At 37.1% G+C, this 17,421-nt stretch overlaps 1 protein-coding gene across 2 annotated transcripts in view; it reads right to left on the bottom strand.

Annotated features, from left to right (window-relative positions):
• The window catches only part of MARK1 (microtubule affinity regulating kinase 1), a 161,620-nt gene that overhangs the window by 2,621 nt on the left and 141,578 nt on the right, over positions 1-17,421 (bottom strand). The window contains exons 14-17 of one of the 2 annotated variants that reach the window (XM_053607043.1): positions 12,417-12,517; positions 11,000-11,164; positions 9,775-10,026; positions 4,138-4,182 (exon numbers count right to left, since the gene is read on the bottom strand). In XM_053607043.1, the coding sequence (XP_053463018.1) occupies positions 4,138-4,182; positions 9,775-10,026; positions 11,000-11,164; positions 12,417-12,517 (563 nt within the window). Of the gene's footprint in view, positions 1-4,137; positions 4,183-9,774; positions 10,030-10,999; positions 11,165-12,416; positions 12,518-17,421 lie in introns of both variants that reach the window. The other variant, XM_053607042.1, reaches the window with a different exon arrangement.

A 17,421-nucleotide genomic window follows, 5' to 3' on the forward strand; every position in this document is an offset into this window, starting at 1 on the left:
TAATTATGTGAAGATGTCAGATTATCCCACACTCTCAGTATTCTCATGATCTCTCATTTCATTAATGACATCTTTAAAATCGTCCACAGGGCTCTACGTGTCCTATACTCCAACTCCTCCTCCCACCTTGCCCAATCTGTTTAGGGCACTCTGGCCTCCATACTGTTTTTTTAACACACTGCCTAAGGCTGCTGCAGGAATACTCACCCCACCCCTGACCTCTACCCCATGGCTACATGATTAACTGCCTTGTTTTTTCAAATCTCTGCTCACTTTCTCCTTGAGGCCTTCCATGACTACCTTATGGTACCCCGACTCCTACCCTAGCATGGCCAACTCCCTTTACCCTGTTCTATTTTTTCCTTTATAGTGCTGATCACATTCTGATATACTATTTAACCTATTTATTAGGTTTATTATTTCTCATCTGAATCTACCACTATATTGTAAACTTCAGAAGGACAAGAAGCTTTGTCTAGGCTTGGCGCCTATAGCTCAATGGCTAGGGCACCAGCCACATGCACCAGAGCTGGTGGGTTTGAACCCAGACCGGGCCTGCCAAGCTACTTGGGAGGCTGAGACAAGAGAATCGCTTAAGCCCAAGAGTTTGAGGTTGCTGTGAGACTCTACCCAGGGTGACATAGTGAGACTGTCTCAAAAAAAAAAAAAAAGGCAACTTTGTCTATTTTGTTCATTGACATGTATCAGGCATCTAGAACTGTGCTGGGCACATGGTAGATGACTAATACATACTTGTGAAATGAATAAGCCTCACTGGTTTTTACGTATTGTAGGTATCCCACAAATAATATAGGTCCAGAAAACCTATTTAAATAATTATATGAAGGTGAAGTGGTGAAGTTAACAGATTATTCATGAGAGCACCCTGTAATTAAATTTGTCGAGCAGTTATCCAAATATAGAAGTTGTAATTTTAACTTAATAACCTATCTCACATATCTGTGATTTAAGAAAGAAATAATATTTTGAAAGGAGTTTATAATGTACTACATAAACGTATTAAACATATACATTTTATATCAGCAGTATAATGTACATTCATATGTGCATTTACATCATTTTATATATACTGTCCTCTTCATTCTTAGGTATGTGAGGCCTCAAGGCTCTGCAAACTATGTAAGTTCGAGAAAATAAAGACAGACAAAGGAAGAGAAAATAAATTGCTAAAGACTGTTAAAAGTATTTATTTCCTTGTCTTTATTATTCTCTTTTTCCTCATTGAGTCTAAGCCACTGTGCCACAGGACTCCCTTGGGCTCACAGACTCAATCAGAGTCGTTTATTAGGGCCACACACATAACTCTGGTGATGGAATCAGCATGCTGGAAGGGACTTGAAAGATGTCTTGATTGAGTACTCATTTTAAAAACAGAAGTGATGGCTAGGAAACTTAAAATTATTTTTCCAAAACTCACAGAAATAATGAGTTGAAAGTGAAGTTCAGTTTTCCTTCCATTCCACCTGAAGGCAACAGGCAGATACAAGATGTTTTTCTGTGTGCAGACTCAAACATTTCCACTGATAAGGTCAGCAGCTCCCAGAAATGTGGATACCCATAGAGTAACAGCTAACATTTACTGAGTACTTACTATGTGTAGCAACTGTCCTAAGTGCACAACATGTAATATTTACTCACTTATCCCTCACAACAACCCTACCGGGCAGTCAGGATGAGGAAGTGGGGGCAGAAAGTGTTGAAGTAACCTCCCCAAAGCCACACAGCAATGTAAGTGGCAGACACAGCTCAAACCCGTGCACTGTGGCTCAGGCATCGTACTTCTATGCTATACCATCTTTCAAAAACGCCAGAACCACATTAGAACTGTTTTCATCCCGTCTATGTTCCTTACTGTTTATTCATCTGTGAAATGGGTATTTTTTTTTAACTTTCATCAAGTCTATTTATGAAATAGGCATTTTTTAACCTGGTTGTTGACAGGTTTAAATGACTAGCAAGTACCTTGAAGTTTGTATTCAATAAGTCTTTGTTCAAAAGCAAAAAAAGGAAACCAAAGCTCAACAACTACCAAATGCTTTGTAAACATTTATAAAAAAATGAGTTACTAAATTCTTATACATAATGTTAATAAAATTATGTAGACATATTAAAAGGCTAAAAATGCATGCAGATTAATTTCAATATTAGTGGCCACTTGTGACATTACATAGTATTAAGTATCTCAGAGGAAACTTTAGTAGAAATATAGGATGAGATGCAAGGGGGGCTTAAACGTAAAGACTAAGTAGAGGAGGGGCTGAAAGTCTTCCATATTTATTTAAAAGGCAGAAGAAAACCCTAGCACTCTGGGAGGCTGAGGCGGGTGGACTGCTTGAGCTCATGAGTTTGAGACCAGCCCGAGCAAGAATGAGACCCTGTCTCTACTAAAAACAGAAAAACTATCTGGGTGTAGTTTGCACACACTTGTAGTTCCAGCTACTTGGGAGGCTGTGGCAAGACGATTGCTCAAGCCCAAGAATTTGAGATTGTTGTCACCTATGACGCCATGGCACTCTACTGAGGGTAGAGAGTGAGACTTTGTCTCAAAAAAAAGGCAGATGAAGGTTAAAAATATTTGTCTTTCCTCCTTTTGGCTTTCTACTATGGTGACTCAGGTGCCTAACTTCACAAAGAAATACAGCAGCTAATATTAGTAAACATAAATATAATATGGTTTGTAAAGAAAAGGCTACATAGGAATGCCTAATAAAAGTTTTTCCAGATTGGTGGGATTACACCTGCAGTGCATCTTACAAGGGTATATGTGAAACTTAGTAAATGTAGAATATAAATGTCTTAACACAATAACTAAGAAAATGCCAGGAAGGCTATGTTAACCAGTTTGATGAAAATGTGTCAAATGGTCTATAAAACCAGTGTATGGTGCCCCATGATTAATGTACACAGCTATGATTTAATAAAAAAAAAAAAAGTTTTTCCAAAGTTCACTGCATTTTACATTTTGAATAATTTTAAAAAGTAGAGGTTAAATTGAAGGCTTGTGTTCAGCTGGTCAAAATAGCTCCTAAATGAAGCCAGATGTCTGCTTTACTGTGGAATTACTTGTTGGTTCTAAGATTTATATTATATCCCTAATGCTCGTGAATACTCCAGATAACTTAATACCTTCATTTCTTTTTTTTTTTTTTTTGTAGAAACAGAGTCTCACTTTATGGCCCTCGGTAGAGCGCTGTGGCCTCACACAGCTCACAGCAACCTCCAACTTCTGGGCTTAAGCAATTCTCTTGCCTCAGCCTCCCGAGCAGCTGGGACTACAGGCGCCCGCCACAACGCCCGGCCATTTTTTGGTTGCAGTTTGGCCGGGGCCGGTTTGAACCCGCCACCCTCGGTATATGGGGCCGGCGCCTTACTGACTGAGCCACAGGCGCCGCCCCAATGCCTTCATTTCTTAAATTTCCCATTTATAAAATGTGAACGTAAGTACTAACATGTCCATAATGTGGTCCCTGGAGCAGCAGCATTAGCACCCCCAGGGAATTTGGAGAAATACAAATGCCAGCCCCTCAAACAAGAAGCCCAGGTGGGGGCTCCAGCATTTTTTTTAATCAGGTCCCCTCTGTGATTCTGATAGTGCTCTAGTTTGAAACCCCTCACCAGAATGAATACACAATTATTACTAACTGTCAAACAATAAACCAACATAAAGTACACAGGATAGTTTTTAAATGTGGCCCAACACTGAATTCTTATTTAAAATATACTATAATATTAGCATCAAATCTTCCCACATTATTTATCTCAGTGTTCTGTGTTATTTATCTTATTTGACTCAGACTGATTTTGGTTACGCCATTTTATTGCAAAAAAGATCACTACATATTAATACTTCTACTACAACATATTTTATAAAACAGAAAGGCTATTTCTTTACCAAGTATACAATTCAAAATAATGTAAAACAAACTTAACTTAAAGTTGATTAACTTAAACTTAAATGCTAGGCAACAGAAACCACCCCCCCCCATGTAAAAATTTAAAATATACATGCTATTTCGTTATTAGTTCTTTTCATGATTATTAAGTGCTATAAGTATATCAAAAGCATGCTTTCAGACACAGGGACCTAGCAGCAAAGTATCAATAGTGGCTCCTCACCTTGAGGGGTCGGTTCTGCCACTGGCTTCGCCTTCACTTGGATCCCTCAAAACAAAGTGAAGGTTGAGATTTAATGATAAAAGTGAAAAATATATCAAGAAAACCTATATCTAAAATTATTTTAAAATTAACTTGCTGAGCAAACGTCTACCATGAAAGTTTTCTATTATTAGTCAGTCTATTACTATTTCTTACGTTTTTCATCATGACCACATGTAACTCTCATTTATTGAGCATCTACTGGGCATTGTCAAGAGGAGTTACTAGGTGAAAGTTTACAATTGTTTTTCGCATGATCTTCCAATTCCTAGTCACAATTTTAAGTCATAATTTGTCTTTTGGTTTAGTTTAATCTAAAGTTAAAACTATTTAATAATTATCAACAGCAAGATTCAACTTTTTTTTTTTTTTTCTTTTTTTTTATTGTTGGGGATTCATTGGGGATTCAACTTCTCATTTGTTATTACATACAATTCTAGTAGTCGCTCAATTTAGAAAAATATAAATTAACCTTGAGTCAGAAATAAAGCTCAACACATATGTATTTCTCAAAATAAATACCAATTTTAAAATAAGCAATTAATTTTTCAGTCATTTTGTTAATAATTCATGCACATGATAAAATATTACAGCAAATCAAAAGTCTACCCAAGCAGGTGAGACTAAAAACACAGATTCAATCTCAAACAAAAACACAACTGATCTTACCTGGATATCCACCTGTGAAATAAAATCAGAAAAACACTACTAATTATCCTGTGTTGAATATAATTAATATTTTTGAGGTCTCCCAAAATTTTAACTACTTTGTCATTTTTAATGGTTATTAAATATTTTGTGATAGAGCAAAATACTATTAAATAACCAGGAAAAATTACCAACGTGAATTCTCAAGTTAATATTGTCTTAGTGTTTTAGCATTCCAGAAACATTTATATTACTTATGTGAAATGAAGGTAACAGGAATAAAATCAGTGACACTCTCCCACACCTCAAATTAATAAGACACATCCAACACAGTAAGCTCTAAACTTCAGGTGGGAGTTAAGAATATGAATGCTTCATGCCTCTCAGGATCTTTTATTGTAGGCCTTTCTTAACAAACATATTGTGTAAAAAACATTTTTCTATCTGAATTAAAGGATAATAAAATCTACTTGCACTTTAATAGAGTATCTTAAATTTCTATTTTTAGTAACTGCCATTTTCATTGGGAAGTACAGTAAAATTCAATGACATCTATATAAATTTATTTTATTATAGCACACTAAAAGAAATAAAACATTTTTGAGCAGGTTCAAAAAGAAAACTACATTGTCAGATATATGTAGATGAACTAACACATGCAGAAGGGCAATATACCAACTTTCCAAGAAAAACAGAGTTAATTATTGACTCCTGCTGCTAAGATAAAATTGCTTTAATAGGAAGAGATGTAAGTTTCACTGGACCTTTCTGTCCTATTTATATTTTGCCTTATAACTCACTGTTAGCACATATCTATTCCACTGCTACCAAACTTTAGGAATTAGGAATGAAATGTCCTTGAGACGCTTCTTCCTCTGTTACAGTTAGCTGGAATAGCAATTGGCCAATACCCTGTTCCCACCTACCTTGGTGCCAATAGGAACACAGACTGGAAGAATTGGCAATTGGGCAATTGTTTCAATTAGCCCAGGAAGTTTGCTTTCAGTAGCCAGGGTAGGATGCAGATGGGGCTACAGAAGGCACAGCTGGCTATGATAGCATCATGCAGCACAGCATGGCTCTCTAAACCTCAGCACTTAAAACAATGAATACCTTCTATATAGTAATATATACTCAACTGAACAAACTGGATTAGTCCTTACGTAAGAATGACTATCCTTAGAAAATCATAAGGTTTGACACAGAACTTAAGCCATGCAGGTATCTGGGGCAGAGAATTCTAGGCAGAGCAAGGACAAAATCCTGAAGTGGGTGTGCCTGGCATACTCAAGGACAGTCAGATGCCTATGTGGCTGGTGTGGAACCAGCAAAAGGAAGAGTCGGAGAAGAAGAGGTCAGAGCAGAAACAGGTGGCCAGACAATGCAGGGCCTTGTCGGCCACAGTGAGGGATTTGAATTGTATTCTGAGCAAGATGAAAACTAATCAAGGACTTTAAAAATCAAGGAGAGACACAATCAGATTTGGATAGAAGGTGGGAGATCTATTAGGATGTGCAAGATTGATAGTGACTTAGGTTGTGAAGGTGCTGGTGAGAGTGATGGAAGCAGTCAGATCCTAGAAAGGCTAGGAGGGTAAAAAAGCCATGGCTCTGACATTTGGTATGAGAGAAGTGTCATGCGTAACACAAAGGCTCGTGGTCTGAGCAACTAAAAAGGTGGAGCTGCTGTTTCCCAAAATGGTAAAGAATGAGAATTTAGGAAGAGGATTGGGAGCTGAATTTTGAACACATTCTGAGAGTCCATAACACATCCAAGAGGAGAGACTGAGCAGGCAATTGGCTATATGAGTCTGCAGTTCAGGACAAAGATCTAGGCTAAAGATATATAAGTGTATCTGGGAGATGTAATCTAATGTCATGTGCCTGAATGAGATCACCAAAACAGTGAGGAAAACCAGAGAGGAGAATGTGTCCAAAGACTGAGCCCTTGGGCATTCTGATATTTAACTTTCAGGAGGAAAGGGAAGGGAATCTGAAAAGCAGCAGCAAAGGAGCCTGAGAAGGGATGGCTAGCTTGTGAGGTGGGAGAAAATAAGAGCCAAGTGAGAAAAAGGTTTCAACCGTGTGGGATGTTTCAAGATACTAAGTAGCTCATAGGAAAGAGCTCTATTAGTCTCTACAACCCTGCTGAATCAACCATGCCTAGGAAAATTCCCAGCATGGAATAGGTCTTCAAATACTTGTTAAATGACTGTAATGGTGATTTATTTCCAAACTTCCCAACAGACCTTCTCTAAGGCACTTTCTTACTCTGACATTCGGTTTCTTGACTACCCGTCTAGAGTACTCTTTACTAAGTTTTCTCTAGAATCTAAATTTTTATGGCAAGGTAAAGAGAAATGTTGTGCACAATGCTTAATGCATAATTTGTAATCAAACATTAATTTCAAAACTGTTTTCCTCTACTTTAACATTAATCCTGGCTTAACAATAAGAAAGTACTGGCTTTCCAAAATAGCCTTAATCAGCCAAATTCCCAAAGCAGAAACTACTGATAATCTGACTAGTATCCTGCAGATGGTCAGCTAACACCATCATCTAACTTTTACGGTGACTCTGCTAGTGACCTTTCAGCTCCTTGTCTATCAAGTTGTCATGCTGCAAGGTAAATGCCCAAATGGCACAAACTCACCAATTGATAGGGTTAGGAATTAATGTTATACTTGAGGATTTAAAGTTTTAAATTCAGGCTAGATACAATGGCTCATGCCTGTAATCCTTGCACTGTAATCCCCAAGGTGGGTGGATTGCTTGAGTTCAGGAGTTCAAGGACCAGCTGGAGCAAGAGTGAAACCCCATCTCTACTAAAAATACAAAAACTAGCTGGGTGTAGTGGTGGGCACCTGTAGTCCTAGCTACTTGGGAGGCTGAGGCAAAAGGATCTCTTAAACCCAAGAGTTTGAGGTTGCTGTGAGCTACGATGCCATGGCTCTCTACCCAGGGCAACACAGTTAAGACTCTGTCTCAAAATAAATAAATAGCTGGGCACAATAGCTCATGCTTGTAGTCCTAGTATTCTGGAAGGCTGAGGAAGGTAGATCACTTGAGCTTATGAGTTCAAGACCAGCCTGAGCATGAGTGAGACCCCCATCTCTAAAAAAAAAAATAGCTGGGCATTTTGGTAGGCACCTGTAGTCCCAGCTACTCAGGAAGCTGAGACAAGAGGATTGCTTGAGCCCAAAAATTTGAGGTTCCTGTGAGCTATGACAGTACGGCACTCTACTGAGGGTAGACAATAAATAAACAAATAAAAATAAAGTTTTAAATTCAGTTGTGTAATCCTGGGCAAACTGATCTATGAAGTGAGTCTATAAATAACTCCATGACAAGGTAAGAGACTATAGCTGCTTTTTTCTTTTCTTTTTCTTTGAGACAGTCTCACTATATTGCCCTTGGTAGAGTGACACGGCCTCACAGCTCACAGCAACCTCAAACTCTTGGGCTTAAGCCATTCTCTTGCCTCAGTCTCCCAAGTAGGTGGGACTACAGGCGCCTGCCACAACGCCCGGCTATTTTTTATTGCAGTTGTTGTTTAGCTGACCTGGGCCAGGTTTGAACCTGCCAGGTTTGGTGTATGTGGCTGGCACTGTAACCACTGTGCTATGGGTGCTGAGCCAGCTGCTTCTCTTTTCCACATCCATTCTGAAATCCAAGGAACACCAGTAACACTGAAAATCGAGTATTTAATTAATACTCGTTAAAGAAAGTATAATGATTTCTTACTCATCAGTGAAGCCTCAGCTCATACAGCTTACATGGTATTAAAGCCTTCACTTCCGCCCTTAGACAGAAACTACTGTGCCCTCCTCTCCCAGCTGCCCCCACTTCTTTTCAGCACACATTCTGCTTTATATCATGGCTAGTTGTTTACACGTCTGCTCCTTCTAAGACTGCAAGAATCCGGAGGGCACAAATGCTGCCTTATCCATCTTTACATCCTGCTCTGCACCTAGCAAAGTGTGTTGTATGAACAGGTTTAAGAAAGCATTCAGTGGGATTTAGTAATGGTCAAATTTACATCAACCTGCACTGTGTTCAGCAACTTGTATCACTGTGCATCGTTACTTTTTTAAAAGGGTACAAACTGTACTTTATTATTAGATTAGAACTCTGTATGTATTCATTCTGTGTTTACTTTGTTTTGATGTTAAGATTTCATGATATAAAATTATGTAAGTAATCTATGTGACTCTAGTATGTAGGTTTTTTATACAAAGAAAAAAAAAGATAAACTATGTTAGTGAACAATTAAAAAGTATTTTTAATATAAATATTATTTGAAGGATACATGTACGTTCATATTTAATTCCTTTTTCTAAATCAAGGCTTTTAAATACGAGATTATCTTTTTGTTAAAATACACATTTTTAATTTTATTTATTTTTTTCTATAATCTCTTTCTTTCATTTAACACAAAACTGGTATGTTCCCACTCAGGGTGACTCAGTGGGTAGGGCGTTGGCCCTATATACTGAGGGGGGTAGATTCAAACCCGGCCTGGCCAAACTGCAACAAAAAAAATAGCCAGGCATTGTGGCAGGCAGCAGTAGTTCCAGCTGCTCGGGAGGCGGAGGCAAGAGAATCTCCTAAGCCTAGGAGAGAGAGGTTGTTGTGAGCTGTGATGCTACAGCACTCTACTGAGGGAGAAAAGTGACAGTCTATCTCAAAACAAAAAAACACATGTCAAGATTTTGCTCTTCCCACTTTATTTTATAGAATTTAAAAATTCTTAGTCCATTTTATTCTTTTTCTCTGTGCTTAGGAAAAAGACTATGTCTTCTTGGACTTTTTTTTTCCAACTCTGTAAAAGAGCAGCTCTAATGAATGTTATGAAACCATTTTCAAAACCACCAAAAAGATTCAAGCAAAAAATCAGGTTTCCTTTATAATTTGTAGAGGAAACAAAACATGACCTTATATTGGTACTGACCTGCGAACAAATTTGGATGTGATTTTGCTTATTATACCAGTTGACGTTCCCCTTCTGGCGTGTGCAAATGCACCCGTTTCATGGGATGGTGAAGCAGGTGGCCCATTATAAGCTGCGCTGCGTCGCTCCCGGAGCTGTTCACCATGGAAAGTGCTTCGGCTTGAGCTCCCTCGGGGAAAACGGGTCCTGTCTGGAGTGGCGGCACTAATACTATGAGCAGATGGGGAAGCAGCAGGCACTCTCTGTGTTGTACTGCTGGGACAAATTAAGATATATTATTTAGAATAGGACAGGAAAGGCTCTCACTCATGCTAAAAAAGTTAAAAAGGGGAGGAGCAATGGCTACTTTTGTAAGCTCTATTTTATTTGTTCACATTAGAGATGTGAGACGTGGGTTAATTTTATTTATTAAATCATTTGCAAAGGAATAAAATTTTAGTTTGAAACTAAACGCCTTTTATAATATTTGCTCACTAAAGATTAAGATACTACTGGAACATAGAAACAAAGACAGAGACTTTTTAGTATGAGGAATGCCAAACCAGGGAGGAAAGTAGTTTATCTTACTGCTCTCTTAATTTAAACTACTTCACAATGTAGGACATAGATTTTATTATTTATTAAAAAGCCTTTGAAGAAAATCATTCCTATTTCCAATTAGGCATTAGTGATAGCTCATGGCTAACTAATATGGTGAACAAACCTAACTATCAGGATTAAAGTGTTCAGACATTCTGAATTTGACAAACCCTAAAATAGACAACAAATACTAAAAAAAAATTATATAATTTTATACTTGAATGGGCTCTTTGAGTTCATCTGTTTCACTGACAGGACTACTAAAGCCAAGTTTTATTAAGAACAAGTAACTAGCCAAGACAATTACCCAGAGGTTTTAACTCCTAGTTTAGTATTGCATACTTTTTTAAATCATAAAAAATTCAATTTACCTAAATGATTTATTAGGCAGCAATACTTTACTTGATGGATTTAAAAGCAAATCTTTAAAAAAATTCCTCTAGAAGATGATTTAAATTATAAGCAACATTTTCAATAACAGCTAAAGTATATATTATAGTGAGTTTATATTACAGTTCAACTTTTCCTCTGCCATGAACACTAAATCTTTTTAGAAAGTTCTTAATGTGGTGACGACTAGTATTTTTATAGTGTTATATTTTTAAAAACTCTTAACAAATAAAATAAAATGTAACCAACACATTACCCAGGCCGATAAGCTTCAGAGCTATCCTTAATGGTTGGCAGTGTAACTTTAATAGGATGACCAGAAGTGGACATGGACTTCTGGTGGCGGGGTCGTGCTGAGGGAATAGCAGAGGTCACAGAAGAGCCTGCAGAAGATATGCTACTCACAGACATCTCTGTAAGGCTTTCGACATACAGCAATTGAGAAGACCGTAGAAATGCAAAAAAGAAGAAAAATTGCAGTTTATTAAAATTTATGAACTAGATTTTTAAAAAGCTAAAAAGACTTACACCTTTTATGACTGAAATATTTGAGAGAAACTAACATTCGTGGCATTATTAGTGATTAATAAAACAATTAATATTCTTGTTAAAAGTATACAGGGAGAATTTATCACTACCTTCTATAAAAATGATCTCACACATTCTATGTATGTGTATGTGAGAAGGTATAAAAAACTATTTTTGTGATTGTATGACAGTTTCAGATAAAATAATTATGGTTGGAGATACTTTTCACTTTCAAAAACTCACAGTTTATGTGATGTGTTGGTCCAATTGACCATTGTTCATGCAATAAGAATTCATAATTATTCCAAAAATATTTCCTGGAACCATCATCAAAATGCTTTTAGATCATATCATGAATCAATAGGTTAACTGTTGTATTTAATTAAAGGAGCTGCAGATTAGGATTTAGTTCAGAAAAATATCATAAGTCTGAAATCAATTTCTAGCTATCCTTCTAGCCTAAAGAATCTTATGTCCAAGGAAGGTACTACACACAACATTTATCTTTGTATGTCTTACAATAACATTTACTTTACATGCCTGCTAATTGAGAAGAAACAAATATAAGAATGTCCTGTTCACTGTACTGAAAAGATGAGAGATACTAGTAAGAACAGGACTTTATTAGGACAGGCTTCATGTCTTTGTACTGTACTGATGAGTAGGCCTTCTAACTCATAATGGAAGGAAGTTTAACACAACTGTTATCATTTGAAACAGAACACTTAAGAATTGTGTGGTTCTGAATGATTAATTGAGATGGGCACATTTCTTTAAAGCAAGAAAAATAAAGCCTTTATTGTTTGGATACAATAATTACTTGACAGTAGGGAAGGAGAAGGCAGCAGGTGCATAAGAGGGTAAGATTAGATTAGGATGGTTTGACCTGATTTGTTATAGGGAAATATTTACTACAGATTTTACTCAGAAATTCACAGGGGAATAAATTTACCTCCTGCCTTCCCTAAATATTTTCCCATCTTTCCATACTGGTATAGAAGGAGAGATGCCTTAGTAAGAATGGTCAGCTGTAATCTTACTATTTTATATTTCCTTTTCTCTTGACCCATTCATTGGCAGTCATTTCAGCAGGTGCACTAAGAGAACAATAGCACAGTATTACTACTTGACACTGTGACTTTTACCTGTTGTCCTTTCCATTCTGCAATGCCATGTACCGATCTGTGGTCCTTTCACAGACGTAAGTGTTCCTTCTTGCCATGCTACCTCCAGAATACACATTGTTCTTTAAGAAGGAAAAAAGGAGAAAAAAAAAAAGAAGGAAAATTTTAAATTCTAACAATATTTGGGAAAATCAAAAGAAATGAATTTAAACTGACTTTAGAAAAAATCCATAGTAGAATTTAAATTGATTAGAATCTTACATTAATAAAATCTATCTTCTACCTTTTTCTCTCTCTTTAGATTTCAGAAGTAAAAGGTAAAGAGTAAAAACAAACTCATTACAGCTTTAGCTTACTACCTTGCAGCCAGCAGCAGGCAGCTGTTGTTTGGGAGCAATAAGAAAGCTGGGTTTTTATTCATATGCTCCTTTGTGAGGTAGTGGTGGGGAAAAGGCAGAGCAACATATAGGCAGCGCTAAGTCACTAGGAGCTAGAATCAACCCTGCACTGAGTATCATCACACCTACTCAGAAGCCTGCAGGAAGCCTAAAGCTCCAGGATCAAAAGCATGCTTAGCTGAGGCCACTATCAGAGGTGTATGCAATATCACTCTGAGGAACTTTGGAGAAAAGAGAAAAAATAAGCAAAAAGGAAGAGACACATGGGTGCTTCTTACTATGCACACAACATTTGAGTTCAAATCCCTGTTCTAATGTCTGCCAAAACCTTGACTAGTTAGTTATCAGGAATAAAATATTCGGGAATGATTTTCAAAAGGATAAAATACTCTTCTGTTTAATCTTTGCTCCAGCAGAAAAAAAGTCCTGGTTTTGGTTAATCCAGCTTTCACTATTCATTAAAATATACAATTAACCTAAAATTTGTATAATCATGAAAGCTAGAAAGTTTTTTTCCCCATTTGTTTTTCCCTCAGACTCACCCCTCCCACCTAAAAGTTAATAGATAACCGAACTCATTTTGGAGAAGACAAAAATAAAACTAAAAAGTACGGTAAAGAAATAGCTGAAAATATTAACAAATGGAAAAATGTACCATGCTCATGGCTGGGAAGAATCAACATTGTTAAAATGTCCATACTACCCAAAGCAATATATAATTTCAAGGCAATCCCTATTAAAGCTCCACTGTCATACTTTAAAGATCTTGAAAAAACAATACTTCGTTTTTTATGGAATCAGAAAAAAAAACCTCAAATAGCCAAGACATTACTCAGAAATAAAAACAAAGCAGGAGGAATTACGCTACCAGACCTCAGACTTTACTACAAATCGATAGTGATCAAAACAGCATGGTATTGGCAGAAAAACAGAGAAGTAGATGTCTGGAACAGAATAGAGAACCAAGAGATGAATCCAGCCACTTATCATTATTTAATCTTTGACAAGCCAATTAAAAACATTCAGTGGGGAAAAGATTCCCTATTTAACAAATGGTGCTGGGTGAACTGGCTGGCAACCTGTAGAAGACTGAAACTGGACCCACACCTTTCACCATTAACTAAGACAGACTCTCACTGGATCAAAGATTTAAACTTAAGACATGAAACTATAAAAATACTAGAGGAGAGTGCAGGGAAAACCCTTGAAGAAATCGGTCTGGGCGAGTATTTTATGAGGAGGACCCCCCGGGCAATTGAAGCAGCTTCAAAGATACACTACTGGGACCTGATCAAACTAAAAAGCTTCTGCACAGACAAGAACACAGTAAGTAAAGCAAGCAAACAGCCCTCAGAATGGGAGAAGATATTTGCAGGTTATGTCTCCGACAAAGGTTTAATAACCAGAATCCACAGAGAACTCAAACGCATTAGCAAGAATAGAACAAGGGATCCCATCGCAGGCTGGGCAAGGGACTTGAAGAGAAACTTCTCTGAAGAAGACAGGCGCGTGGCCTTCAGACATATGAAAAAATGCTCATCATCTTTAATCATCAGAGAAATGCAAATCAAAACTACTTTGAGATACCATCTAACTCCAGTGAGACTAGCCTATATCACAAAATCCCAAGACCAGAGATGTTGGCACGGATGTGGAGAAAAGGGAACACTTTTGCACTACTGGTGGGAATGCAAATTTATACATTCTTTTTGGAAAGAGATATGGAGAACACTTAGAGATCTAAAAATAGATCTGCCATTCAATCCTGTAATCCCTCTACTGGGCATATACCCAGAAGACCAAAAATCACATCATAACAAAGATATTTGTACCAGAATGTTTATTGGAGCCCAATTCATAATTGCTAAGTCATGGAAGAAGCCCAAGTGCCCATCGATCCACGAATGGATTAATAAATTGTGGTATATGTACACCATGGAATATTATGCAGCCTTAAAGAAAGATGGAGACTTTACCTCTTTCATGTTCACATGCATGGACCTGGAACATATTCTTCTTAGTAAAGTATCTCAAGAATGGAAGAAAAAGTACCCAACGTACTCAGCCCTACTATGAAACTAATTTAGGGTTTTCACATGAAGGCTATAACCCAGTTACAACCTAAGAATAGAGGGAGGGGAGAAAGGAAGGGGAGGGAGGGGGGAGGTGGGTAGAGGGAAGGAGATTGGTGGGATTACACCAGTGGTGCATCTTGCAAGGGTATATGTGAAACTTGGTAAACGGTCTGTGAAGCTAGTGAATGATGCCCCATGATTATATCAATGTACACAGCTATGATTCAATAAAAAAGTATGGTAGCAAAACAGTTAAGATTATTAAAATTTTTAGGTAAGACTTGGTCCATGCTAAATAAAGGCAAAGAAAATGGATTTGATTGTGAAGAAATGCACCATAAAACTTAAAGTTCTTTAAAAAATGGAAATGTAATCTAGGTTTAATAGTTTGAAAACATTAACTGCCTGCTTTCCCATTTAAGATATCATCAACATTTATTCATATCAAGCAATATATAAGTTTTATGGCTGTAAAGTATACAGCTACACCATACTATATTTTAACCAACTAATTCCTATTTTTTGAACATTTAAATCATTTCCTTCTTTGTTCTTAGAAGTTACTAAGGAGGCTGTCTAGAAATTAACTAGAAATAAATAATAGGAAATAGTGGACAATCCTGGGCAATCATTAAATTTGCACAGGGCTTACTAAAAAGCTGTAAAATCACCACCATGGATACCAGATGCGCCAAAATATGAATATTTTTGTCTGATTTGTCATGTGAGTAACATTAATTCCTTGTCAAATCATGTTGCCACACATCCTTTAGAAGTCTCTAAAATGTTTCTGGATGTTTTCAGTAACATTTCTTTCCTTCTTAAAGTGTGATGGTGAATGGAATCACTCCTTCCAAGCTGTGCCTCTGAGTTTGTACTCCTCACATGCAACCTCCCTTGCCTTGAGCTTTTCTTTGATGTTAATGACAGTTAGATGTGGCAGCCATCAGCTTAAGGACATAAGGTACATTTCCCAGGGAAAAACAGTATGTAAAAGTTAAGCTATGGAAACACAGGCTCGCTGATTCTGACACAAGTTCATATTAAAACACACTTGTATAGTTTGATATTCCTAGGGCAAATGACAGAACTCTAGTAACCACTGAGCAGGTAAGGTTCATTCTGTTGAGGATGTGGAGACCAGTGGAAACTACCCTTGTAGACTCTTGAATTCTAGTTTGGCAACTTTCCCAAAATGGAAACCAACCTTATAAACAACTTTGTTGGGCTTCTTTTATAGCAAAGCAATTATATTTCATATATGCAATTATATCATAATTTTTATATAGAATACTTTGTTATAGTTATCATAGTATTTTTAATCTGAGTTGCCCTACAAGAAGCAAAGTCTCCTTCCTCTCATTTTGTAAGAATCTTGATTAATATTTTTCTTAGAGTTCATGTCTTAGTCTATTTGGGCTGCTATAACAAAACACCATAGACTTGTAAATGTAATTGGTATTTGTTGTTCACAGTCTGGACCCTGAGAAATATAGGATAAAGATGTTAGGAGATGTGGCATCTGGTGACAGTCTTCTTCCTAGATGGCTGTCCTTTTACTGTAATCTCACATGACAGAGGGTTGAAGGAGTTTCCTCAGGCCTCTTTTATAAGGGCACTAATCCCATTTGTGAGGGTTCTGCCCTCATGATCTAATCAAATCTTTTTACCTTTGGGATTAGGATTTCATTTCTTGGCAGGGGGATTACGATTTGCAACGAAATCAATGATTATGATATGAAATCAATAATACGATACAAATTCAATGATTTCAATACAAATTTTTTTCTTTTTTTGAGATAAGAGTCTCACTTTGTTGCCCTCTGTAGAGTGCTATAGTGTCACAGCTCACAGCAACCTCAAACTCTTGGTCTCAAGTGATTCTCTTGCCCCAGCCTCCCAAGTACCTAGGACTATGTGTGCCCTCCAGGATGGCCCACTATTTTTAGAGATGAAGTCTTGCTCTGGCTCAGGCTATTCTCAAACTCGTGACCTCAAGCAATCCATCTGCCCCGGCCTCCCAGAGTGCTAGGATTATAGGAGTGAACCACATTCACATAACAGCATTTAACAATTTTATATTATGTATTGTTTAAACATAGAGATAATGTAGAAAATACATTTACAAGTTTTATTGTCTTTTTGATTAAGACACAGCAAGACATTTTTATGTTCAAAACAACATTTGGCATCTAAGTTTTTTAGCTAAGGAAGGGTTTTTTTCTTAATTCCCGTATGTAATTTTTGGATGAGAATTTCTAGAAGGGAAATAAAGAATCCTAAATTTTCTTTACAAATAGTTTAACACTGTGTTTTGGTTTTAATGTGTCTCCCAAAGTTAACAGCATTGGAAACTTAATCCCCATTGTAACAGTGTTGGGAGGCGGGAGCCACTAAGAGGTGATTAGCTAATGAGGGCTCTGGTACTGTGGTAGTGGGTTACTTAGGGAGTGGCTGAAAAATACAGGACCAAATTCCGTCTTTCTGTGACATCAGGTAATGACACTGGAAACTGTCCTCTATCTGATGAGGTGAATGATGGCTTCCCTAGGA

This window comes from Nycticebus coucang, chromosome 10 (assembly GCF_027406575.1).
Source record: "Nycticebus coucang isolate mNycCou1 chromosome 10, mNycCou1.pri, whole genome shotgun sequence".
In the NCBI taxonomy this organism is placed as follows: Eukaryota; Metazoa; Chordata; class Mammalia; order Primates; family Lorisidae; genus Nycticebus; species Nycticebus coucang.